At 39.7% G+C, this 25,000-nt stretch overlaps 1 protein-coding gene and 10 non-coding genes across 12 annotated transcripts in view; 10 read left to right on the top strand and 1 right to left on the bottom strand.

Annotated features, from left to right (window-relative positions):
* The window catches only part of LOC146466964 (uncharacterized), a 76,009-nt gene that overhangs the window by 45,412 nt on the left and 5,597 nt on the right, over positions 1–25,000 (bottom strand). For both annotated transcript variants that reach the window (XM_085126699.1, XM_085126700.1), the window contains exons 4-16: positions 23,278–23,355; positions 18,566–22,331; positions 17,297–17,440; positions 16,298–16,435; positions 15,237–15,374; positions 14,040–14,192; positions 13,123–13,251; positions 12,283–12,494; positions 11,291–11,549; positions 10,265–10,364; positions 9,292–9,460; positions 8,366–8,477; positions 7,065–7,240 (exon numbers count right to left, since the gene is read on the bottom strand). In XM_085126699.1, coding sequence (XP_084982825.1) covers positions 7,065–7,240; positions 8,366–8,477; positions 9,292–9,460; positions 10,265–10,364; positions 11,291–11,549; positions 12,283–12,494; positions 13,123–13,251; positions 14,040–14,192; positions 15,237–15,374; positions 16,298–16,435; positions 17,297–17,440; positions 18,566–22,331; positions 23,278–23,355 — 5,574 coding nt within the window. The remainder of the gene's footprint in view (positions 1–7,064; positions 7,241–8,365; positions 8,478–9,291; positions 9,461–10,264; positions 10,365–11,290; positions 11,550–12,282; positions 12,495–13,122; positions 13,252–14,039; positions 14,193–15,236; positions 15,375–16,297; positions 16,436–17,296; positions 17,441–18,565; positions 22,332–23,277; positions 23,356–25,000) is intronic.
* Positions 1,099–1,170, top strand: Trnam-cau (transfer RNA methionine (anticodon CAU)). The gene has a single exon. It is a non-coding gene; the product is annotated as a tRNA-Met (tRNA).
* Trnam-cau (transfer RNA methionine (anticodon CAU)) lies at positions 1,526–1,597 on the top strand. Its single transcript has one exon. It is a non-coding gene; the product is annotated as a tRNA-Met (tRNA).
* On the top strand, positions 2,418–2,499 carry Trnas-uga (transfer RNA serine (anticodon UGA)). The gene has a single exon. It is a non-coding gene; the product is annotated as a tRNA-Ser (tRNA).
* Positions 3,066–3,137, top strand: Trnam-cau (transfer RNA methionine (anticodon CAU)). The gene has a single exon. It is a non-coding gene; the product is annotated as a tRNA-Met (tRNA).
* On the top strand, positions 3,471–3,542 carry Trnam-cau (transfer RNA methionine (anticodon CAU)). Its single transcript has one exon. It is a non-coding gene; the product is annotated as a tRNA-Met (tRNA).
* Trnas-aga (transfer RNA serine (anticodon AGA)) lies at positions 3,900–3,981 on the top strand. The gene has a single exon. It is a non-coding gene; the product is annotated as a tRNA-Ser (tRNA).
* Trnam-cau (transfer RNA methionine (anticodon CAU)) lies at positions 4,837–4,908 on the top strand. Its single transcript has one exon. It is a non-coding gene; the product is annotated as a tRNA-Met (tRNA).
* On the top strand, positions 5,283–5,364 carry Trnas-aga (transfer RNA serine (anticodon AGA)). The gene has a single exon. It is a non-coding gene; the product is annotated as a tRNA-Ser (tRNA).
* Positions 6,301–6,372, top strand: Trnam-cau (transfer RNA methionine (anticodon CAU)). The gene has a single exon. It is a non-coding gene; the product is annotated as a tRNA-Met (tRNA).
* Trnam-cau (transfer RNA methionine (anticodon CAU)) lies at positions 8,768–8,839 on the top strand. The gene has a single exon. It is a non-coding gene; the product is annotated as a tRNA-Met (tRNA).

Here is a 25,000-nt window from a genome sequence, read left to right as displayed (position 1 = left end):
CCGACTACGACGGAAGTTTTCGTTTTTTTCTTTTTTCTTTTCTTTAATCTTACTTATTTGTGTATTTCTTTTTTATAAGGCTGTCGGTTGAAATTAAAATAAGATTACGTTGAACTTATATTAAATGATATAAATATACTTTGTCCGTACCTGTTATGTTAACTTGTGTTGTGTCGTTTTTCTTTCTTTTTTTTGTTTGTTTTTGTTTGTTAAGTTTCGTTTGTTTGGTTTCTTTTTGTTCGTTTGTTTTTTTGTTTGTTGGAGATATCGCTCCTGTTCTTTTTTCTGATGAGCTGCGCTCGTTCATTTTTGTTATCAAATATGTAATAAACAAAATAAACCGACCAATAATGGGCTGTTAGTTAACTTTTCATTTTGATATTTTTGATATTTATTTTACTGATTTAATCCTACTGATTGGCCAACTATTTTTTAACACTCTCTGATATTTCTGAGCATGTTGTAGACATCATATTTCTTCTCTCACTCGAGATATTCTCGCTGACGCAATAGCAATAAGTTGTTACACCTGGAATTGATTTCTAAAATATCTGCCATTTACCAGGTTTCCGTGTGGACAGCAGAGTGGCGCAGTGGAAGCGTGCTGGGCCCATAACCCAGAGGTCCGACGATCAAAACCTCGCTCTGCTAAGAATTTTTTATTTCTTATTTCTTCGATGTGAAAACACTTCAGAAACATAACACTACTTTCCAACACGACGACCGTAATTGTGGCTTTTTAAATATTTTGTTTTTGACAACATTTTTATTGAAAGCTGTTTCTCAAAGCGTGCCAGATTGTTTTGGCTAATACAACAAAAAAATACTTTGTTTGATAAAAAAAAAGATGGCGGAGTTCAGGTGTGCTATCATATGACACTGAGGTGCGAACATCTAAACTCCGCTCTGCAAACTAAATTTCTATTGATGACTTTCCATTTTTCTTCCAATATGGCGACAGTTATTTGATTTGATAAGTGTTTTCAATTTAATTTTAATCCTATTCGTATTGCTTGATTAAATAAATTTTGTTTTACTGGTTCAACATTTTTGAGTGTACTGTAAAATAACTATTCTTTACGTGCACACTGCATGGAAAGCAGAGTGGCGCAGTGGAAGCGTGCTGGGCCCATAACCCAGAGGTCCGAGGATCAAAACCTCGCTCTGCTAACTACAGATCCTTTTATTTTTTTCCTTTAGTGTAAAAACAGTTCATACAAGTAAAATGCTTAAAAACAAAATTTTAACTTTGCTAATATTTTGTTTTGAACACATTGTTAGAAAAGCTTTATTGATTCAAAGTATTCTATTAATATTGTTTTGACTAATGCAGTTAAAGTGTGCTGTCCCCTTACCCTGGGCTCCCGAGGATTAAAATCTCATCTTACTAAATAATTTTTGTTATTGATGAGTTTATTTTTACCATCTAGTGTGAAAACAGTTATAGCCGGGATTAGTGTAAAAATTACACCATGGATTCGTTTCTAAACTGATAACTGTTCTTTAAAAGTTGTCCTCTATGGACAGCAGAGTGGCGCAGTGGAAGCGTGCTGGGCCCATAACCCAGAGGTCCGAGGATCAAAACCTCGCTTTGCTAATTTTACTCTATTTTTTTTTATCATTTTACAAGTAACGAAAAATACAAGCTGTTCGCAGTAAGGATTTGCGATTTCAGTTTAACTTCTTCAAAGTGCAACGATGTCGGTTACATATTTTTTTTCAAACCTTGGATAACGTTTTTTAAACTATTGTCGACTTGGCCTTCCATCATTACTGAGAAAAATGTAAACCAGAAGTATGTTTGTGTTTTGTCCGAATTCTGGTGGCATTTGTTGCCATTTTTTGTTTGTTTGTTTGTTTATTAGATTTGCGACATTCACTCGAAAACTGATGTGTCTCCAGGTAACGTTCACTATTCTGTTCTACAGTTGAGCCTCCCGTAAGTGCACACCCTCAGGACCAGAAAAAGTGCCCGCTTAAGAAAAGTGTCCGCTTATAGGAGGTTAAAATGCAGCGTTTGTATGCAGCTGAGAACATGACCAAGTACAGTGTCCGTTTACGAGAGGTGTCCGCATACGGGAGGTGTCCGTTAGCGGAGGTTTGACTGTATTTTAAAGCATTTGTGACTCATAGCTTGCATTTAACTTTCTAAATAATAATTAGTCATTTAGGTGTTTTATTTATTCATTTATTTTCTTATTTAATTCTCTTTCTCTTTGTTTAATGAATCATTTCTATTTTTGTGCTGTTAATTTTCTGTTCCTTTTGACGCGTGCAAACAACTGTTAATGCTACCCACCTGGAATAGCCCTTGCTAATTGTGGGTATGTAATATTGTAATTTGTCTTTTCTCATAATAAATTGTTGTTGTTGTTGTTGTTGTAAAAGTGATATTTTCCCAATCATCCATATCCGAGGTAGTCGTGGCCGAGTGGTTAAGGCGATGGACTTGAAATCCATTGGGGTCTCCCCGCGCAGGTTCGAATCCTGCCGACTACGTTGAAGCTTCTTTTTAAGCAGCTTCAGATGTAACTATTTTTAACCAAGTAAAACGATTCACCGTTTATATCATCCTCGGAGACTTGGGTCAGGAGGAAGTCTCAACTAGTAAGTTTACAAGAACGAAGGAGCCCGTTCGTTCCGTCTTGTAAAAGCTTACCAGTTTTGACTTCCTCATGAGCCAACTATTTGCCTCTTGGTGTCCGAGGATGTGTTTATATGTATGAGGAAATCACACTTTTCTTTTAATAATAACATAGTTATAAATGGAGCAATCAGAATTAAAGTTTATTTTTAACAAAAAGGCTGCAAGCAACAGTTTCTTGATTATTTTGGAGGCGCTATGCTATTTTAGCCGGTATATTTTCACACCTTGCTGTGTGGAAACGCTATCGTAAAGTGCATTAGAATTGATGAGTAACTACCTTAGTTTATTTTCAATGTTTCAATTGTTAACTCCGCTCCCTTTTTCCAGCGTAACATTGATGCAATCGTGATCCGAGGGTTCATTGTAACTCCCGAGAGACATTTTCAATGTGACGTTATTAGCAGCTCACTCCATTAAAAGCAGAGTGGCGCAGTGGAAGCGTGCTGGGCCCATAACCCAGAGGTCCGAGGATCAATACCTCGCTCGGCTAAATAGCTTTTTATTTCGTTTGCTTCTGGGACGAGGAGTTCGGATGCGCGAATTTTGATATCCTTGCGTTTTGTTTTGCTTTTTCCTTCTCTTTTTTATAGCTATTCAATTTTACTTCATAGATTTCCTACAATTTTTTTCCACAATAAATAAACCATTGTTGTTTGTTTTGGTTTTAGCGCAGTTTTATTGTTTAGGATAATTACTAATCGTTAATCTTTTTTCAAGTCAAGCAGCCCGGGCTTATGAAATAGTCAGGAATTTTTACACGGTGAACATCGTCTCGGCCGACACGTTTATAAAAGAGTTGTTACTCACACTACTCTTCATCGTCAGCAGAGTGGCGCAGTGGAAGCGTGCTGGGCCCATAACCCAGAGGTCCGAGGATCAAAACCTCGCTCTGCTAATTTTATTCTATTTTTTGTGTTATTATTTTCCAAGTAACGAAAATTACAAGCTATTCGAAGTAAGGATTTGCAAATTTTAGCTTCATCAAAGTGCAACTGTGTCAAACCTTGGTTAACTTTTTTAAACTATTGTGAACTTGGCCTTCCTATCATTACTCAGTAAAATGTAAACCAGAAGTACGTTTGTGTTTTGTTCAAATTCTGGTGGAATTCTGGTGTAATCCTTTCCTTCTTTTGTTTGTTTATTAATATTTATTTTGCGACATTTACTCGAAAACTGACGTGTCTCCAGGAAACAAGCATTAGTGACTCGTATCCTATTATGAACCCATATGTTCTCATCAATGATAACCGAGGTAGTCGTGGCCGAGTGGTTAAGGCGATGGACTAGAAATCCATTGGGGTCTTCCCGCGCAGGTTCGAATCCTGCCGACTACGTTAAAGCTTCTTTTTACTGAAGCAGCTATCAGACGTGACTGTTTCTAATCAAGAAAAACGTTTCAACTGTAAAATGTATCAGGAAATTATATCTTTAACAATGATATAGGCATAAATTAATCGATTAGAATTGATATTTTTTCTTTTTATTTTAAGAAACTGCAACTCACAGTTTCTTGATCATTTGGTAATATCTTCAGCTTTCTGAGTGGAAACGTTAACGATGCTTAAATAAATTAAATTAGAATTGATAGGTAACTACCTTATTTTATTTTTAATGTTTTAATTGTTTTTCCGCTCCCTTGTTTCAGCGTAATATTGATGCAATCGTAATTCGACAGTTCATTGTGACTCCAGAGAGACATTTTCAATGTGACGTTTTTTGCAACACACTCCATGGAAAGCAGAGTGGCGCAGTGGAAGCGTGCTGGGCCCATAACCCAGAAGTCCGAGGATCAAAACCTCGTTCTGCTAAATAGCATTTTATTTCGTTTACTTCTAAAACGAGGAGTACGGATGCGCGAATTTTATATCCTTCCGTTTTGTTTTGTTTTTGCTTCTCTTTTTTATAGCTATTTTATTTTATTTCATAGATTTCCTACACATTTTTTGTTATTCGCGGAAAACATGGGCACTAGCTTTTGAGCTAAGCATGTTTTCCACAATAAATAAACCATTGTTGCTTGTTTTGGTTTTAACACAGTTTAATATTTTAGGAGTATTACCATTCGTTAATTCTTTTTTCAAGTCAAGCAGCCGAGCTGATGTGCAATAGTCGGGAATTTTTACACTGTGAACATCGTCTCAGCTGACACGTTGATAAAATGGTTGTCACTCACACTACTCTTCATCGTCAGCAGAGTGGCGCAGTGGAAGCGTGCTGGGCCCATAACCCAGAGGTCCGAGGATCAAAACCTCGCTCTGCTAATTTTATTCTATTTTTGTTTTCTCATTTCACAAGTAACGAAAACTACAAGCTATTCGAAGTAAGGGTTTGAAAATTTTAGCTTCCTCAAAGTGCAACGGTGTTGATTACTTATTATTTTTTTTTTTCAAACCTTGGTTAACTTTTTTAAACTATTGTCAACTTGGCCTTCCTATCATTACTGAGAAAAATGTAAACCAGAAGTATACATGTTGGTGTTTTGTTCGAATTCTGGTAGCATTTGTTGTCATTTTCTTTGCTTCTTTTGTTTGTTTATTAATATTTTTGTGACATTAACTCGAAATCTGATGTGTCTCTAGGTGACAAGCATTGACTCATATCCTATTGAGAACTCATATCTTCCCATTCATCCGAGGTAGTCGTGGCCGAGTGGTTAAGGCGATGGACTAGAAATCCATTGGGGTCTCCCCGCGCAGGTTCGAATCCTGCCGACTACGCTAAAGCTTCCTTTTAAGCATAAACGTTTTCACCTTTTATATGTTACGTATCAGGAAATCCCATTTTTTAAATAATGACAGTTATAAATCAACCTATCAGAATTGAATTGAAGTTTTTTTTTTTCAGAGAAACTGCAAATCACAGTTTCTTGATCATTTTGGAGTCGCTATGCTGATTACCGATAGTAACATTTTCACCTTCCAGTGTGGAAACGCTATCGATGCTTTTAAAAAAGTAAACTAGAATTGATACCTTACAACCTTATTTTATTTTTAATATTTCAACTTTTTTCGGCTCCCTTTTTCCAGCGTAACATTGATGCAATCGTAATTCGAGAGCTCATTCAATCTCGTACCCAGAGTCTTCAGGCTTTTTGGTCAGCGGGGCAACGCCTGGAAGACTCTGGGGACATCGAAAAAAATTCAATTTTTTTGATTGGCTGTTCCGTAGCGGTTTCCATTGTTTTACCGCAGAAATCCTGCGGTAATAAAATTCGATGTCCCCAGAGTCTTCCCGGCGTTGCCCCGCTGACCAAAAAGGTCTAAAGACTCTGGTACGAGATTGGAGTTCATTGTGACTCCAGAGAGACATTTTTAATTTGACGTTTTAAGCTATACACTCCATGAAAATTAGAGTGGCGCAGTGGAAGCGTGCTGGGCCCATAACCCAGAGGTCCGAGGATCAAAACCTCGCTCTGCTAAATAGCTTTTTTTTTTTGTTAATGACCAATATTTTTAAATTACTTTTTCTAAATTTTGTTTAAAAAAAAGACATTACATATATTACATTATTATATGATCTTTGATGAGCGTTTTATTTTTAATTTTATTTCTAACATTTTTCCCCGCGTTATGAAAAAGTTCTTCTTTCCTGTAAGAAATTTTCGCAGTTTAACGTGACACCAGACATTCCGAATAACTGTTCTCTACATAGAAAGCAGAGTGGCGCAGTGGAAGCGTGCTGGGCCCATAACCCAGAGGTCCGAGGATCAAAACCTCGCTCTGCTACGATTTTTGTTGTTTTGGACAAATGTTTTTATATAGATTTTATACATAAAGAGGGAAATAAAGACGAAATAACAGAAATTTGTTCTAACATTTCAACAGAAATGTACCGTATCTCCTTCCAGCTTCATTGTTAAGTTCACATTCAAAATTCATTGCGTTTAGTTACAAATAGACCCTTTCTCCAAAAATGCGTAACGTTTATGCATACCAAAACGTATACCATCACTAGAAAGAGCACTTTTTCGTTAGTAACCCTGCAAAGTTTCAGCATATCAGGTGTAATATCAGCTGAGAAAATTTAAGTTGAAAAATGAAAAATTTACAGACGTTTGTATGACTGGGGTATGACGTATACCCCCAGTCATACAAACGTCTGTAAATTTGTCAAATTTCATCTTACATTCCTAAGCTGATATAACACCCAATATGCTGAAACTTTGCACGGACACTAAACTAAAGGTGCTCTTTTCAGTGCCGGTATCAGTTTTTCATTTAGTTCAATTTAACTCATTCAAATCTGTTGGTGCCATTTTGGAGAAGGGTCTATTGCTCGGCGTACGCTTTTGCATTTAACGGCTGCAATTTCAGGTGGAGTGTCTTTGTACACTAAGATATTCTGTACAAATATTTACACAGGAATGTCCGTTATAGCAAGGTTATTTAAATAAAGGTCTGTTCTGATCAAAACTTACCAGCAAGAGCATAGAACTATGCGATGTTACGACAACGGTCCAAGCTCCCTTGTTCATCAGAAACTCTCTGTTCATTCCTCTTCTATTTACAGTTGTTCTCAAGTCCTTGGTGTGTTGCTGGCTTGGATTACGTGGAGAAAACTGCACCTCAAACCCGTGCGACGGAATCTCCGAGTCTGGTGAAAAAGAGCACAGTTAGTAAGGGAGTCTTGTTGCTAACCATCGTCACTCTTTGGTGATTGTCAAAATATATCCTTTTTGCACGGTTTAACTGGGCATCATTTACGTCCTAAACGACATTTCCTCGCTTAACCTGGCCTAAAACAACCTAGACAGCCATATACTATTTTTCAACCAAAGAGGACCAGTAAAAATAAAACGGTCCTCGTTTTGCCGCGCTAAGCACGGGTTGACTGATTACCAGCTGCCTGTTTTCCTTACTTGGCAGCGGCTGCATGTTTTCCCGCGCTTGGCACCCGTTTTATACGTTTTCCCGCGCTTAACAACCCCTGCTTAACACCGGTTGCATGTTTCCCCGCGCTTGGCACCGGTTGCACGTTTTCCCGCGCTTAACAACAGTTGTGTTTTTCCGCTGTTTTTCCGCGCTTGGCACCGGTTGTGTTTTCCCGCGCTTAACACCGGTTGTATGTTTTCCCGCGCTTGGCACCAGTTGTATCTTTCCCTGCGCTTCACACCAGTTGTCCGAATTTTCTTCGATTTCTAATTGGTTCAAGAACGTCATTTCCGTCTACTGTTAGAAAACACCTTTTCCGTTATGTTGTAACCAACAGACACAGGGACCAATAAATTTTGTGATTCAAAAACAAATCACTAAACAAAAGCCGTCTTCGAGGGCGTTACATCCGGGGGAGGCGCTTATAAAAGTACCATTAGAGAAGAACTACATCTGAATAAACGGCATAACACTTTTTCTGAAAAGTGATAAAAAAAAAAGCAAACCATAAGAATCTCAGTGCCACTGTCTTCTTTGTAGTCGGCATCGTTTTCATTTTCAATTTGAAACTCTTCGAATAAACCACTCTAAAGATCAGCACTTCGAATTAGCGAGAGTTGTTATTGAAGGATGCGATACTTGTTCGGGGGCGGGGCTTGTGAGCATTTTTCTTCTGCATCCGGTGTTTTGTTGGTGCCGGCGTTCAACAGGATGAGACCTTTTCCAGTAAATACGGTAGATTTCACCATTGATCGAGAAAACATGGTTATAGAGAACACTGACCGTCACTACGTAGCAAAACGCAACTTTTAAAAATGTAAAAGTCAAAATGTAAACATTCTTTTACCTCGAGGGTAAAGTTCTACTTTAGCGGAGGTACGTAAATTCTCTCTCAAAGCATAGTGGAAGATAACTCTGTATTTCCTTGTCGTGGGAATGTACACAGCAACAGCATATGGCTAAAAAAAAACAAAAAAACAAAATGACATTAGTAAGTCAAGTACCAAGATCTGGGTAAGTGGACCAGGTTTGATCATATAAAATTTACCTGGTAAGATACGTTTATAATAATGATAAACCAATTTTATCCTGGAACTCATTTATCTTAATGTCTACCTTTGGGCTATTTCTACTGTTTTTGACTAGAATAAAGCGACAAACGTAGTTGTTTCCTTACCGCATTCATTTAGAACTTCTTAAATCGCTGCTGCAAATATCTCCGAGTTTTTTACCACTAATCTGCAGGGCTAGCAGAGTGGCGCAGTGGAAGCGTGCTGGGCCCATAACCCAGAGGTCCGAGGATCAAAACCTCGCTCTGCTAATTAACTACCTTTTTTTACTTATTCCATGTCAAAAATAAATTAATATGATAGGCAATTTCGCAAGTTGAAATTTTGATTTCAAATTTATTATAAGAAAATATTTTAATTTGAAATCGGCGTACTGAGGTTGTATTGTTACAGATTTATGTAGATTGTACCTTTAAGTATTTTAAGTTATTTTAACGAAGTAACTTGTACTTTTAAGTAGTTTTAGTTAGTGTTAGCTATACGCGAACCCTCAAGCATAATTTTATTCTTTAATAACAGATCGCGTATAATTGATTGATTGATTGATTGATTGATTGATTGATTGATTGATTGATTGATTGATTGATTGATTGATTGATTGATTGATTGATTGATTGATTGATACTATACGATTTACTCCCGCACAGTGCGTTTTTCCAATGGCAATCAAAACGATTTTGTGAAGATGTTTAGATAGCAATACCTTGTACGCTGGAAATATTGCGTATCCAACCCCCGAATAAGACGGAAAGACATTGGTATCCGCGCCGATGGGGATCCGAACTCTGGAGTTGGATGTCAACACTGCGCCTTCTAATTCCACATAGATTTGATACAAGGTTGGGAAATACAGTGGTCTGGACAGAGAGAGACTGTTGAGAAAAAAGAACACAAAGGAATGGTGAAATAAGGTACATTGGTCATCTACAGTCAATACTTTCTATGGTAAAAATGCCAAAATAAACTAGATTTAAATCATAATATATACAGTTAAACTATCTAGTATAAAATATAGAATCTAGGTTTACTGATTAAATTTTCTCTTGTGGCTGTAAAGTGCAATTCTTGAGAAACACTTCTTGCCAAATTTACGACAATTGAAAGTTTATGCATTCCGAATGGTTTCTCCTGTTTTGTTCCGCGTTTTCTTTCAAATCTCTTTTCTTTAGCAAGAACAACTTCTTTGGCAATGTAATCCTTCAAGCCTTCTTCAGCGATACCAACAGGTTTGAGGTATCACATGAAGACATCTTTATATCTCCTCTTTTTAGTTACATTGTAACCCTTTGTATACACATGTATACAATCAACTATAAGGGGACTTTCACTCTGTCAACAAATTGCTGTAAAATTGTTAGAAATAATGTCTAAATTCTAAATTTTACAGAGTTTGTAAAGTAGAAACAACATTCAATTGTGCTAAGATTATATATGATTGTCGCCTAGTTTCGCTTTCAGTTTAACTTCCCACACACCGCCATTTTGGACTTTATGACTTATGTCATGAAATCCAACATGACGGCGCCGGGAAAATTTAAAAGCGAAAGTAGGTGATAATCAAATCCTGTTTTGTCCAACACGGAAATATTATTTCCATGCTTATCAACGAAATTTGAAACCAGATTGGATTTTAAACAATTTAACCCTAATGGAAGAAGGGATGGAACAGAGCTTACCTATCACACTTCTTTCCTTCCACTCCAGAGACGCACTGGCAGTTTCCTAGATGCTTGAAACAATTTCTGTTGGTGGAGCCACCGGGATCACATTTGCAGGCTGTAAGATTTAAGAAAAAGAACATATAGCAATCGTTGACTGCTTACGGCGAAAAAACCTTAGGTTTATAAGACATAGACTCGGATGGATGTACTGGACATGCAGGCGATACTCTTGGCTCAATATCTTCTCTATAAAGCCATAAGTTGTTATGGGAATGCTTACATTAAACTGTTAATTTGAAGGTAAAGAAAGGGGTGTGATCTGTCTAAAAGTACTGTGGCCGTGGCCAATCGTTCGTTTCAATTGGCTCATTGGTTCCTGTTCTGTTTTGAGCCCCATAGTGGTTAGTGGACCGTTAAGGCTAGACTTCATTAAAGACCTTCGCTTCTTTTTTTTTCGGTCACATAGTCCTGGAGGCCTGTGGTCGTCTCGAGAAATTCGCGCAAGTTTAAAGCTTGTTTCTTTCTTTTGTTTTCCTTGTTTATTTTTTGTTCTCCACGGAAAAAATCCTCAGCTCACCTTATGGGCAATTCTATGTTCAGGCGAAACACCCTCATAAAAACACGTAACAAAGAAGTGTTTAGAGCTCACAGCATAACCACCGCCTTTTTCAAAAGAATGTAACGTTTACCCACCCTTTCTTACCTATTGTCAAACCATCATTTACGATCGATCCATTCGTTTACAGTGCGACTACTGTTACCGGGGTCACTTAAACAAAACTGGCCAATAAGATTGCAGGACAAGAACAATGAGTTTCAACCAAAGCCGATTGAACCAATCACAAGTAGACGGAAAACAACAGTTAAAACCCAAACTTTTTTCACTGTTCGTATCCTACTGTGATCTGATTGGCCAGTTTTAAATGACCCCGGTAATAGTAGTCACACTGAAAGTACTACTTATTTAAACCTCCTCAAAAGTGGACACAAGTGGTCACCTCTCTTTAGCAGCTAGAGTACCGAAGGCGTGTTAAAACTCACCTTTACATCCAAAGATATCATGCGTCCTCATTCCATGGTAACCATCCCGGCAGTCATCGCACTTCGCACCTATCACGTGATTCTTGCAGTCACACCGCCCGCTTTGCGCGTGACAGTGGCGTGTTCCTGAGAGGGTGCCACGTGTTGAGCAGCGGCAGGCTGAGCAGCCGCTAGGATTGCCACCGCTGAAGTTAAAATAGCCGTGCACGCAGCGATCACATGTTCGGCCGACCACATGTGACTTACAAAGGCACTGATACTGGTGAAAGAAAAAAAAAGTTAAAAATGACGCTGATCAATTTTATGCTTGGCGTCACGGAGATTTTGCGGTATGTTTGTCAAAACTGCTCAAATATTTGAATACGAACTTCTTTTCTAACATGAGATAGCTCTTAGAGCACCGGAAGGCAAATATGAAATGATTTTTTTGGTTGTTTACCCTAAGAACAAACAAAAGTGCTCATCGCGAGAGCTAGCGCCGTTTACATGCACTAATTTTAAAAAACGCCACGGTCAACAAGAAGCAAGACATAACAAGAAATAGCTAAACACAGATAAACAGCCAAAAAATCTCCAACAACAAAAATAAATAAATAAATAGTAATAATGATAATAATAACAATAAACAATATCAAAATTACAGTAAAGAAAAACGGTTCGATTGGGAGATAAAAGACTGAACAGAATGAAATAATTTCTCAGAACAAGAGTAAATTATAATGCGTTTTTAGTCATTTTCCCAAGATACTTAGGAGAAACTTTAAAAAATTGGTCAATTCTTTCAAGTTGCAATCCATTTTCATCCTAACCATCTGCTATCGAAGTTGAATGATACTAGTTACTGTGCACTAGTAGTTACATCCATACCTGTATGTTTTTTGGCCATTTAAAGTGACACTAAAAGTAGGTGACACTGCCCCTTTAAGTGAATTCACCGTAAACTAAACGTAAAAAAAAACATTCTTAAGTATTGCCATGGTTGCCATAGTTACCTTAGCCGAGCCGTAGCACATAGTGGACGTCAGGCCGGGTAAGAACCGCGTGCCATCTGGATTGCAGTCACATTCAACACACGTGGGAAAGCCCACCATACCCTTTGCACAGCGGTTGCAATGTCCACCTCGGATGTTAGGCCTGCACGCACACTGACCAGAGGTATGGTTGCATTGTGTACTGTAGGAACCGAATGTGTTGCAGTTACAGGCTGAGAATAAAAAATTTAAGAGCAAGAAAGCATTTATAGCTTTAGTAAAAGTATAGACATCCTTCAAGGATGGCTTCCATGGTTTTCCAAGCCAGGGCTCCCCACCCAGTGTGCACCTTGTGTGTACCCATGTATCGTAGGGAAATACTCCTCTGTATGAGATATACAGTGGAGGCGTGGTGGTGTAGAGGTTAGCGCGTCGGACTTTTCAATCCCCATTGTCTCCCTCCACCCAGGTGTATAAATGGGTACCGGCGACATACTGCCGGGCGTAACCCTGCAGTGGAGTAGCACCTTACTCATTGGGAAGTAGCAATACTCCAAGTTGCTTCATGCTACAGAAACCGGGCTCAGCTCCGGCCGTGTGGGCCACTTAAGCTCGTAGTGCGAATTTGAGATATTAAGTGGGCATTGTTTTTCATGTTACCATGTTCCTACCGATAGCGTAGCTCCACCAATCAATGTATATGCCACTCACAGCCCACAATTCCCTGATACGTTCTGGCGAAGATGTAGCGCTCGAAACGTCAGCTTTTGATCTCTTTACGGTGGCTAATTTACCTTTTCAACTCAGTTAATAAATTATAAAACCACAATAACTAAAAGGGACTTAAGATGAATGACTTACGCTTGCAGTATGGAAATCCATAGTAACCGCTTGTGCAGCGATCGCACTGGCTTCCAGCATACCCTGCGTCACAGACGCATCTGCCAAACTCGTTACATGAACCATAACCACGAGGAGAACATAAGCACTCTGACGAAGAAATGACAGAACGAAGAGTTAGAAGCACCTTCTGTCATATAGTAAACAGAGCCAGTTATATATTTGGCAATTACCATCGATACCTAAGTCATTTTTGCTTTGCTTTTGTCGTTTGCCATTGTCAGTTTATTGCTGAGAAATATGATGTCCAGAAATGCACGCAATTGAGTTTAATGAACTGTATGATAGACATCACAAGGTGTCCCCTAACCTTAATTCTTACTAAAACACAAATAATTCTGTCAAACATGAAGTCATATGAAAACGACAAAAAGGTTTGTTTTATATGAGATACCCAAATTCAGGGTTAGGTGCTTTTCTGGACAAAAGTGAGAAATATCAGTCAAATATTACTTAATCAAATTATAATACATCGCGTAGACGAATGCAAAAAAAAAAAAACTAGAATTTACTGCTCGACAGTTTTCATTTGAATAATCACATTTTAAGATTTCATCTGCAGACTCGAAACCTGCATGAGATCCACCTCAAGCAGCATGACAAGCAGCACCACATGAGAACACTGCTTAACAGTAAACAGCTTTCATTTGAATTGTCATACTTTAAGACTTCATCTACTGAGTGAAACGTCAAAATAGCCTGGTACAGCAACACAAGCAATACAGCAGAAAATTAATGCTTAACAGTTTTCGTATAAATTGCAACAGGTTTAGATTTCAACGTTGGAACCACAAACCACGTTGTTGATGACTCGATAGTACGGCAGGGTCATAAAGGACTGTTCTGTTTTCTAACTTAAAAGAAACTTAAACACTCACTTTTACAAATGGGGAAGTCGTAATATCCTCTCTGGCACTCTCCGCAGAAAGGACCTTGAAAGTTGGGTTTACACAAACATCTGTAGCCGTATAAACCGCCGCGATAATCTTCACAGATGTTTTCAGTTGTTGTCAATGGGTTACATCCGCACCCTGAATATCAAAGGTATACAAATTTAACACTTAATCCACCGAAATTGTACATAAGCTAGCTCAGAGGATTTTAGCCAGATTGAAATTGGAACTCTCTAGTATCAGATAACCAGTGCATATAAACAGCACCACAGGACCGTACTGCTCAATAGCTTAATGGTCACACTTTAGGATTTTAGGATGCGGAGGGAGGGGCGCCTCGCATGGGTCTTTAAGTGCCTTTTGCATCCCTCCCTTTTGAGTCCTTCACTTACAATGGGGTAATTTTTTGTATTCCTTTTCCTTTGGAGTCTCAATAAAGTAGTCACAAATGTTCATCCAGAGATACAAAGGGAACTACCATGTTCGGCATAATAAATGGTACACCGGGAAAGTACTTCTCAGTGCCACTGAGAATGCCATTCACAGCTTTAATTTTGGTTGTTGCACTGGGTTTTATCCACGGACTCAAAAGTCAGAACCACCTTGCATAGTGTAATAAACAGCACTGCAGGAAAGTACTGCTCAGTCACTTTCATTTGAATGATCACACAGGCATTTTATCCAGAAAGTTTGAACCATCTTGGCTCAAAATTTCCCTCTGAAAATGGCATTAAAGGGGAAGTATCACGGGAAATTGGTGTTATGTCAAAAACTTCAAAATTTTGTTGTTTCTTTTTTTTTTTATCAACAAAAACCTAAAGAACCTAAAGTTATTGCTTTATTTGTTGTAAATTAACACCTCAGCGCACTAAGACCATCGACGCGTGTCTCTGTCCACAGATGGACTGGGTTAGAATGGACTGCAACTTGAAAAAAGTTAGGCAAACTGTTTTCAAGTTCTCCCGTTTCCATTTCCAAAATGCACTAGAGCAGGTTATGAAGTTGTTCCTTTCAAGAATTCAGTTGATTTCTTTTTCTTGATGTTTATTGTTCAAGAATTATTTTGTAACTATTTGAAGGTGTTGGCACACCATTTTTACGATACAAGGTCAAAATGCCCGTGATACTTCCCCTTTAAATGGTCGTTAACTTTAAAGATCACACTACTCATGTTTTACTTACACCGACAATTTGGAAAGTTGTAGTAACCGGCGGGGCACTTGTTGCACTGCCTTCCCCATACACCGTATCTACAGGGACACTGGCCATTGTATGGATCACATATCTGTCCGTATGAACCTGAAGGGTTACACTGACATGCTGAGATAAAAGACACAGGAATTGCCATTAACTCCCTCCAATATTACAGTCATACTACGATTCTAAATAGGGCTATCTTTCAATTGAAGACCTTTTTTTCATCTTGCAAATCGATATTCATCCGCTAAAAAATCGCCATATCATAACTGGAAAGAGAACACAAACTTTAGTTATCGAGCCAAATTAATTTAAAGGGAAACGGGTCGAAACGCAACCCTCAATACATTCAAAAGTTGCAAAGGTTTTCATAAGCAGGAACTAAGGACGATAGAAAAGTATTTAGTGAGGTATCTGGTATAGACCGACACCCTCTAAGGGGACTATTACCCAAGAAGATAGGATCGACTTACAATTTAAGGAATCAAACGAGTCAGTATCCGAAAGTTAATACAGATAGATTCAAGAACTCTTACGTTAATCGCCTAATTTTTAAATACAATTTAGCTATGTGAGCGTATTTTAATTGTAAATAACTTAGATGTATGTGCTTTTTACTCAAATATTGTGGCATGAGATATGTATTTTTTATCTTGTGAGGAAATAAAGACTTTCATATATATTATAAAGCCGTACAAATGTCCATAAAATTGACGTTTATCAAAGAGAAAAGTCTCGTTCAACTTTCGCTGTATCGTTATAACAATTGTATATTACTACACACATCAGTATTCAAATGTCGGATTGTTGCACCCAAAAGACCTCTTGCTTCCTAACAAAACTTTGAAGCGAGTAGCGTCGAAAATCCAAAATGGCGGCGAAAGAGAAATACACAAGCGAGGCGGAAGTCATATTCAGCTTATATTCAACTTTTTGGAGCATTCAAGGGTTAATTTAAGTTTTCGAAAAGAAATTTCAATTTACATTGTATTTCTAACAATTTAACGTCAATATCTTGTAAGAATTGAGGTTCACTTAAGACGTACCCGAGCAAGTTGGGAAATTGAATTTTCCAAGTGGACAAGCGTTGCACTTTTTTCCACTGAAGCCGGCCTTACAGGTACAACGCCCTATGTCTTTATCGCAATTCAAGTTAGCTGAGCCATACTTGTTACACCTGCAGGCTGAAAAATAGAAAATAGAAAATAATTAGATGTAACGAAACAATGGGTTTTTTTGACAAATAAAATAATCTTGAGAAAAGACTAGCCAAGCTAAGGAGATAATAGGGAGCTTTAAAAACGACGACGGCGAGAGCAACGAACAAGTCACTATTAAAAATGAATTCGAGTTTATTCCAACGTCGTCGAGATTATTTCAACTCGCTTTAAATGTCAATGCTTTAGGTGTAGGTGAAATTTCCTGGAGTTGAATTCTCCAAGAGCCAAGTTTAAATAGAGAAAGAAAATTTTGTCGTCGCGTGTTTATGTCCTCCATAAAACGTCCCTGCCGTCGTCGTTGCTAAATCTCTCTAATAGTTTACTCCGAACTAAATATACTTCTGAGTGAGGCAAAGGCACTGTCCACACATTTCACTTTGGAATCATTTTTATTTGCAAACCGAGACTGTTTATCCGGTTAGGCCTTCTGTGCACATGAATAGGAAAGAAAATCATTGCAAACGTTCTCGGCTGAAAACAGAGATCTTTAGCAACGCTACCCAAAGTGGAGATTTTGAAAACGGCGTTCTATCATTTAAGAATGGACAGCGAAAACGAATGAAAACGATGTTGCTGTGGAAGTTTACACTCAGTTTTGCTAAACTGTGAGCTACCACTTCTTTTGTTTGCTGTCAATTTGAAGTTCTCTTTTTTTCCTTCGTTTACCTAGATTTGTATGGTTTAATTCAAGGAAATATTGCGTTTTACGAGTTAAAGTTGTATTTTAGCGTTACTGTAAACGGATCAAGACCTTACTGCATAGGTGTCCTATATACGGACTTACTGGTCGGCAATTGGCGTATAAAACTGAATTAGTGTACTTACGAGCACAGATAGGAGCGTTGAAATAACCAGCAGCACATCTCTCACACCTCACGCCAGCATAGTTTGCTCGACAAATACAAGGTTTGTGCAGTGCTGTTGGGAAGCACTGATTGTCGGCTGTTGCGTACTTGTTACAGTAACATACTGAAGGGAATAGAAAAATGTCACCTTCAGGGGAGCAACGTCTTTTAAAGTCTGATACAATTAGTAGCAACTCCTTTGGATCATTCATTCTTCGAAAATTCAATTGATTTTATCAAACTGGTGACATGAGAACAATTCAGGTGTAACGTATTTAACGAAATGTAAGCTTAATAAATTTTTGACGAAAAAAAACGGGAAAACCCCTTTAACAAACGACCTTCAGATGAAAAGTTCGACGAGCTTACCACGTGATCACCGCGCCTCCTTCATCCATGGAGGGGTGCAAACCCGCCTGGAGTTGACCCTCATGTGATTGAGTCCGAGTTGACAATGTGTTTTTACTAGCGACGTGGCAATTTACTAGGGTCTATACTCTTTTAGACCATGTTCGACACTCAAGTGGAACCACGAGCCGCAGGCGAGTGTTTTCACTGCCACATTTTGAACATTTTATGACGCCATTTTCTTATAGACCATAGAAAACTGCAGTCGATTTGTTTTTGACAATAACATTGAAAACGTACGAGCAATGGTTTCATTTTCCGTTGAGAAAGCGCGCGCGAAACATCTGACGTCAAATTTTGGGCTGTACTCTTATAGACAATAAGTACGAGCCAATCCGCGCTCGGGAATTGTGACAGTCATTGTAAAAATTACTTTTACTCAAAGGAAACCTCTGCTCAGAAAACAAATGGACGGTAAATTGGTGGAAATAGTGTCTAAATTCTAAATTTTAGTTTAAGAAGTAGAAATAACATTAACCAAGTGCGCTTAAAATTAGATATGATTGTCGCCTATTTTCGCTTTTAAATTTCCCGGGCGCGGCCATCTTGGATTTCATGACGTCATTGCGTTGCCGCTATTGTTAGTAAACAGAAGTTCTTTTGTGTGAAACAATAGAGAACAATAGCGGAAACGCAATGACGTCATGAAATCCAAGATGGCCGCGCCTGGGAAATTTAAAAGCGAAAATCATATCTAATTTCAACCACACTTGAATGTTATTTCTACTTCTTAAACTAAAATTTAGAATTTAGGCACTATCTCCAACAATTTAACGTCCATTTGTTTTCTGAGCAGAGGTTCCCTTTAATTTGAAAAGACGTCAGTATGCTATCACATTACCTCCTTTGGGGAGATTGCCAAAGACAACCCGAGCTTGCTCCTCGGAGAGTACACCAGATGTAGTAGACGCAGCAGTGGTTTTCACAGTGGTGGCTTCAGTAGTACTTTTTACAGTGGTGGGCTTAGTTGTAGTTTTCATCGTGGTGGGCAGGGTAGTTTCCACTACGGGAGGGAAAGGCTCCGTCGTTGTTTCCACCAGGGGTGGGAAAGGCTCAGTTGTTGATTCCACAAGGGGAGGGAAGGGTTCCGTCGTGGTCTTTACAGAAGAAGGCTTTGTAATTTTTTTCACAGTGGTGGGCTCAGTAGTAGTTTCCACCGTGGTGGGCACTAGGGGTGGGAGAGGCGCCGTCATTGTTTCCACAAGGGGAGGGAAGGGCTCCGTCGTAGTCTTCACAGCAGTTGGTTTAGTAGTTATTGTCACAATAATGGGCTCAGGAGAGGTTTCTACAGAGGTGGTCTCAGTAGAAGTTTTCACCGTGGTGGGCACGGTAGTTTCCATGAGAGGTGGGAAAGGCTCGGTCGTTGTTCCCGCTAGGAGAAGGAAGGGTTCCGTCGTAGTCTTCACAGTGGTAGGTTTAGTAGTTTTTTCCACAGTTGAAGGCTCAGAAGTAGTTTTCACAGTGGTGGGCCCAGAAGCAACTTCCACAGTGGGGGGCTCACTAGCAGTTTTCACCGTGGTGGCCTCGGCCGTAGTTTGCACGATGGTGGTCTCAATAGTTGTGTTCACAGTGGAGGGTTCAGTAGAAATTTTCACAGAGGTGGACTCGGTAGGTTTCACAGTGGTGCCCTTGGAAGTAACTTCTACAGTGGTGGGCTCTGTAGACGTTTTCACAGTGGTGGGCACGGTGATAGTTTTCACAAGGGGAGGCAAAGTCTCAGTGGTAGTCTCCACAGGGGTGGGCACCGTCATAGCGTCCACAGAAGAATGCAGAGTAGTGGCTTCAGCGGTGGTAGGCACCTCAGAAGACACTCTTGTTGCTTGCATTGAAGTCGTCTCGGATATAGTTTCCGCGGGAGTGGGCTCCGTGGTAGTTGTTTCCTTAAAAGTAAAGGTACCAGTGGTCGTTGCAGGAGCGCTCTCCTCCGTGGCTATCGTCCGCTGAGTTGCATCCCCAGTAGTGGCCTCAACCAAAGTTGTTTCTTTGCTTGTTAATTCCTCTGTTGTTTTCCCTCCCGTAGTCGCCTCGGTTGCCTCTGTAGATGTTGCGTGCTCAATGGTAGAATGAGAGGTAGTGGCCGGCGTTCTTGTCATCGCCTTGGAAACGGATTCAGAAGTAGATTCGTCAGAGGCCGTTGCTTGTTTGATGTTAACGTCACTTGCAGTATCATTCACAGTAGCCATCCCCGTCGTTGTGCTTTCCACAGAAGCAGACTCATCTGCAGTAAACGCAGCAGTATCCTCCACCGAAGCTGTTGTCTGCTCTGTGTTAAACCAAGAAGACGTTGTATCTGTAATCGTTGGTTGGGAGGCAGCTGACTCATCGATGGTTTCATCTGAGGTTGTTTCCTCGGGGGTTGTAATTGTTGGTTGGGAGGCAGCTGACTCATCAGTGGTTCCCTCGGAGGTTGTTTCTCCGGGGGTAGTAACTGTTGGTTGGGTGGCAGCTGACTCATTGATGAGTCCACCTGAGGTTGTTTCCCCAGGGTTAGTACTATTACTGGTCCTCGCAGCAGTAGTCTCCTCCATGGCTATCGTCTGCGCGATGGGATCATCATCACCCGTAGGCTTCACATCAGCGGTAGTGTCTATAATCGAAGTTTCCCCAATGGTGTACTCATCACTGACTGCCTCTGTGATGGTCGGTTGCCTGGTGGCAGACGCAGGAGTTGTCTCTTCTGTGGTTGTTGTCTCGTCAAATTTCTTATCAGAAGTCCTCTCAGTAGTAGCTGTTTTCTGACTGGCAGACACGGGAAGGGACTTCTCTGTACTCATTATGTATTCGGTGGCAGACCCGTTTGTGAGATTCTCGTCAGAAGTCGAACTTGTTGTTGCTGCCGTTGTTGTTGTCATCCGTGGCGCTGGTGACGTCGTTGTTGATGCTTCTGCTGTTGTTTCTGTTGATGTTGTTGTTGTTCCTTCTTCAGTGGAAGAATCTGGCTTCTGATAAGTGATCACTTCTGTTGCTGAGGTCATCTTGGTGGGAAATTCAGAAGCAATCTCTTTTGGGGTTTTTGTTTGCTCCAGCGAGCCATCATCAGTAGGCTTCTCTGTCGTTGTTAGTGTTGATGTGGATTCCTTGGTGGTAGAAACATCAATGGGTTTCTCTGCTGTTGTTGGCGTTGTTGTTAGGTTGGTGGTAGATTTACCAATAGACGTTTTGACTGCTGTTCTCGTTGTTTCTGCCCAGGGGATAGACTGACCATTGGCCTCTGTTGTTGTTGTTGTTTCCTTGGTGACCGATACATCCATTGCCTCCTTTGTGGAAGTCATATCTTTGGACTCATGGTCAGCAGTAGTTTTCACTTCAACAGTTGGCCGGTCAGTAGCAGACTCAGTCGTGGTTTCCTTTGCAGATGTTTCCTTAGTGCTAAACCCAGAGATCGCCTCCATTGTACTGCTTTGCATAATGGCAGGTGAAGTAACATTGTCTTGATTATCGGATTCAGTTAAGACTTGCTTCGAGGTAGTGAGTTCCTCAACAAAGGCTTCTGTGGACAATTGCTCAATGACATCGGTGGTAGATTGAACGGTGGTATGGTCCACAGCAGACTGAAAACTAATTCTCGTGGTTGTAACGTTGCTGGTCGTTTCCACATCAGATAGTTCGGTCGTAGCTTCGTGATCAACACTTTCAGTTGTCGATGAAGAAACACTTTCTAATGTAGATGGTTCAAACGTGGATTGCTCTGGAGTAGATATTGATATTGTACTGACTTCTAGGTCAGGCTCTGCTGCAGTCTCAGTAGCGGCATCCTTAGCTACAGTATGTGCAGCAGTGCCATTGCCAAGGACCCCTTGAGATGTACTTTCCCCCATGGAAGGCTCCTCAGTTGTTGCTACAGGAGGTTGTGAGGTAATTTCATCTAAGCGGTCATCAAAAAGTGTAACCTTTTTGGTGTTTGAAACTACCGTGTTTTGGCCAAGCGTACTAGTTTTCTGTAGCAAAGTCGATTCAAAGGTTTTCCTTGACTCGGTAAACGGTCCGTTTGGAGAAGAGCTTGTATATGTGGTCGTAATATCCAGTTCATGCGTAGATACCACTGTTGGACGGGTGTCCGTAGTGGAGTCGTCTGAGGTTAGGGCCGTTGAAATTTCTGTTGGAACCAGCAAATGATCTGGGTTATCCTCTGTTTGATTGGCCGCTTCAACGTTTTCGTCTGAAAATACCACCAAAGTCGGCTCCTCTTTACCATCCGTTGATCCCGCTGTTGGAGTCAAAATTTCACTGGAAGTAACTGGACCGCTATCTTCATTATCATTCGTAGCTGTAATTTTTGCATTGGGTGACGCAACTGTGCTTTCCTCCTTCCCCAGATGAACTTCAGAAACATTAACCAACAGATCCGAGAAAGTACTATCTTCCCTTAATTCCAATGTATTTGACACCAAAGGTGATGCTGTACTGTTCGTATGTAATTCAAACACAGCACAATCCCCGTCATCATCTAAAGCATAACCATGGCAGCATATTTGGCACTGTTCTCCACAAGTGTTGTGTTTACACAGGCAAGCCATACGTCCCTTGTCGTTCAATGCGCATTCATCTGCGTGTCCGTTACACTCGCATTGTCCTTTAATTGATATCTCACTGAGTGAATAGTAGTCCTAAGAGTAATAAACACAGTACAGTACAATCGTCATGACCCTAAAATCCCATGATTAGTACTTCATTTATCGACTAAAAAAAAAATCGGCAATCTGATTGGCTATCAGCAGCCATGATCTGAAGATTAATAGGACAGTTATGTTCAAACGGTTTTTTTCCCCACGTATCTTGAAAACAGAACTGTTACCTTTTCATTCTCCGAAAGTTCTCCTTTTGTTGTGTGTGATGCACTGTAAAGTGCTCTACCCACTGTGTCGTCAGGCATGTAAGAGTGAGTGAGTGAGTGAGTGAGTGAGTGAGTGAGTGAGTGAGTGAGTGAGTGAGTGAGTGAGTGAGTGAGTGAGTGAGTGAGTGTCCGTAAACAAACAGGTCCGCAGCGCGTGCACAGCACTACCCACATGTACGCAATGTGTACCTATTTTTTACTTCAGTTCTGTTATCACTGCACGAAAAATTGGATTTGCTCTTTTTTTGATCCGCATCAAAGATGAGGTCAAATATAATAACATTTTTGACAACACATTTGATGCGCATCAAATATGTGAAGCCTTTGCATATACCTTTGACTCGAATCAAAAGTGAGTTCAAATGTATTAACAACTTTGACCCTACCTTTGACGCGCGTCAAATTTAAATCAATTAACTTTTACCCCGCCTATGACGCGCATCAAAGGTGGATCAAATATATAATATCTTTGATTCGAAACAAATTTGACTCCACCGTGAATCAAAGGCGGCCTTTGTCACCTGTGATTCGAATCAAAGGTAATCAAAGACGGCCTTTGACAGTCTTTGACAACACATTTGATATGCGCAAAGGCGTTTTTTCGTGCAGTGTATTGACCTGGTTTTGGGTTACACTGTACATCACCAACACTAATCTATATGTTCTAACCAACACGTGAGTTTTCTTTAACATCGCAACCATCACTTCATTTGACTTACCAAATTGCTGCCATTTCTTCTAAAGTTGCTCCACATTGTCAAAAATCTGAGCCGAACTCTAGATGTTGTGAGGTCTACCTGTAAAAACATTTGTTTTCACCGAGAAATGAGGTACAAGACTGGCTTAAATAAAGCAGTAATGTTGGCTTTAACAAAAGTATTCTGGCCAGTTGTTTTTCGTGTACAGAGGAAGAAAACTGTGTGAACGAAAACATGAATGGGGTTGTTGAATACTCAGAATGAAACAACTGAGGAATGGAGAAACCGCGAGGCTAGCGTTCCTGTATTGACGTCACAGCCCTTCTATCCCCAGTATCCCGTTTTGCGCGGTATTGTACCCAACAAGAAGTGAAATTTGACGCTTTTGTGCGCCTCAATCGCGGGGTAGAAAAATTCATAAGGTAATTTTTTTTTTTCATACGATAAAAACATGAAGATTTGATTAAACAAATGACATATACATTTTAAACAAAACTGAACCACGAAGCGAGAAAAGAGGAGCTTCGCAGCTCAATTTTGTTTGAGAAGAAAGAAGGCCGTGAAAGCCTCTGGGTCCAGGGCAGAAACCAATGTTTTGTGTTCTTTGAAAGGTGGATACATTTTGATTAACAATTATTAAATGTTTTTTCATGTGTACAGGCCTTTTCTTGGGCAAGTACAGGCGTAATAATGGAAACCGCAAAGTACAGTTTATATTGAAAACAAACTGTGGAGGATAATAACGTGTCTTAAGTATAATTCCAGCTTTAGACGAATTAACAGGAATAATCTGTCTGAGTTCCATTTGTATGGTGACATGTTTCAGAGGAATCAAGAAAAAGAAATATTAATTGACCTTAAACGTGATTTGCTCCATTAAGAATGGTTTTCATCATAAGCAATAGCATATCAAAATTAACAGGAACACAATCACAGTTTTAGTGAAGACTACTGCGGATGTAAACACAAGTGCACCTTGAATTTATCAGGAGCACCGCATACGGTTCATTTCGGTTAACGCCTTAATCTTCTCAGAAATTCGGAATTGTGAAGATAAAACCAGCGTTTCATTTGATGTTTTGTCACCTAAGACTTTAAGAACATGGGAAAAGTAATGGATTTTGTTTTCGAAGAGAGAAAAACTGTCGTTACGAGAGCGAAATAAGATGAACTTCGAAAAACCAACAACAGCAGGGAAATTTAGGAGATAAGGATCTGTGCCCTAAACTGTTCTGCGACTTCAAACTTCATCTAAAGAATCGAACAGATCAACTTAAAACTGTGCTAGTGTTGCGGAGAGCTAATCATTTGACATTTTTTCGTTCTATTCGATCGTCAAGTTAGCATATTGTTATTTCGTGTTCCTAAGAGTTGTTGGTGTCAATTCCAGTGTCAAGTTCTCAAGGTAGTTTTCACTTGCTCAGTACCAAACATTCGTTTTTCTGTCATCTTTCCCCTAGCGAATCTCTCCTTCGGTTATGATAATGTAGTGGAAGTGTTCCGAAATAAATTACTCGTATACAAAAGATTTTTTGGTTTTACTGTATTATTTTGTTCATCCTTCACAGTTCGCGAACACGAATGTCCCTTTTCAGGGCCCGAAACCCGTCTTGAAAAACAGAAACGACATTGGAAACAAGTTTTCGAGAATCTTTCTTAAATATTCTCGCTGGGTGCCTCGTTTTATCTTGTCTGCTTGTCCGTTTATACCATGCATATATTAGTTTTGTCCTCACTTGATAAC

Source organism: Pavona decussata, unplaced genomic scaffold (genome assembly GCF_977016875.1).
Source record: "Pavona decussata unplaced genomic scaffold, jaPavDecu1.1 SCAFFOLD_140, whole genome shotgun sequence".
NCBI lineage: Eukaryota > Metazoa > Cnidaria > Anthozoa > Scleractinia > Agariciidae > Pavona > Pavona decussata.
This window is presented reverse-complemented; position numbering and strand designations above follow the sequence as displayed.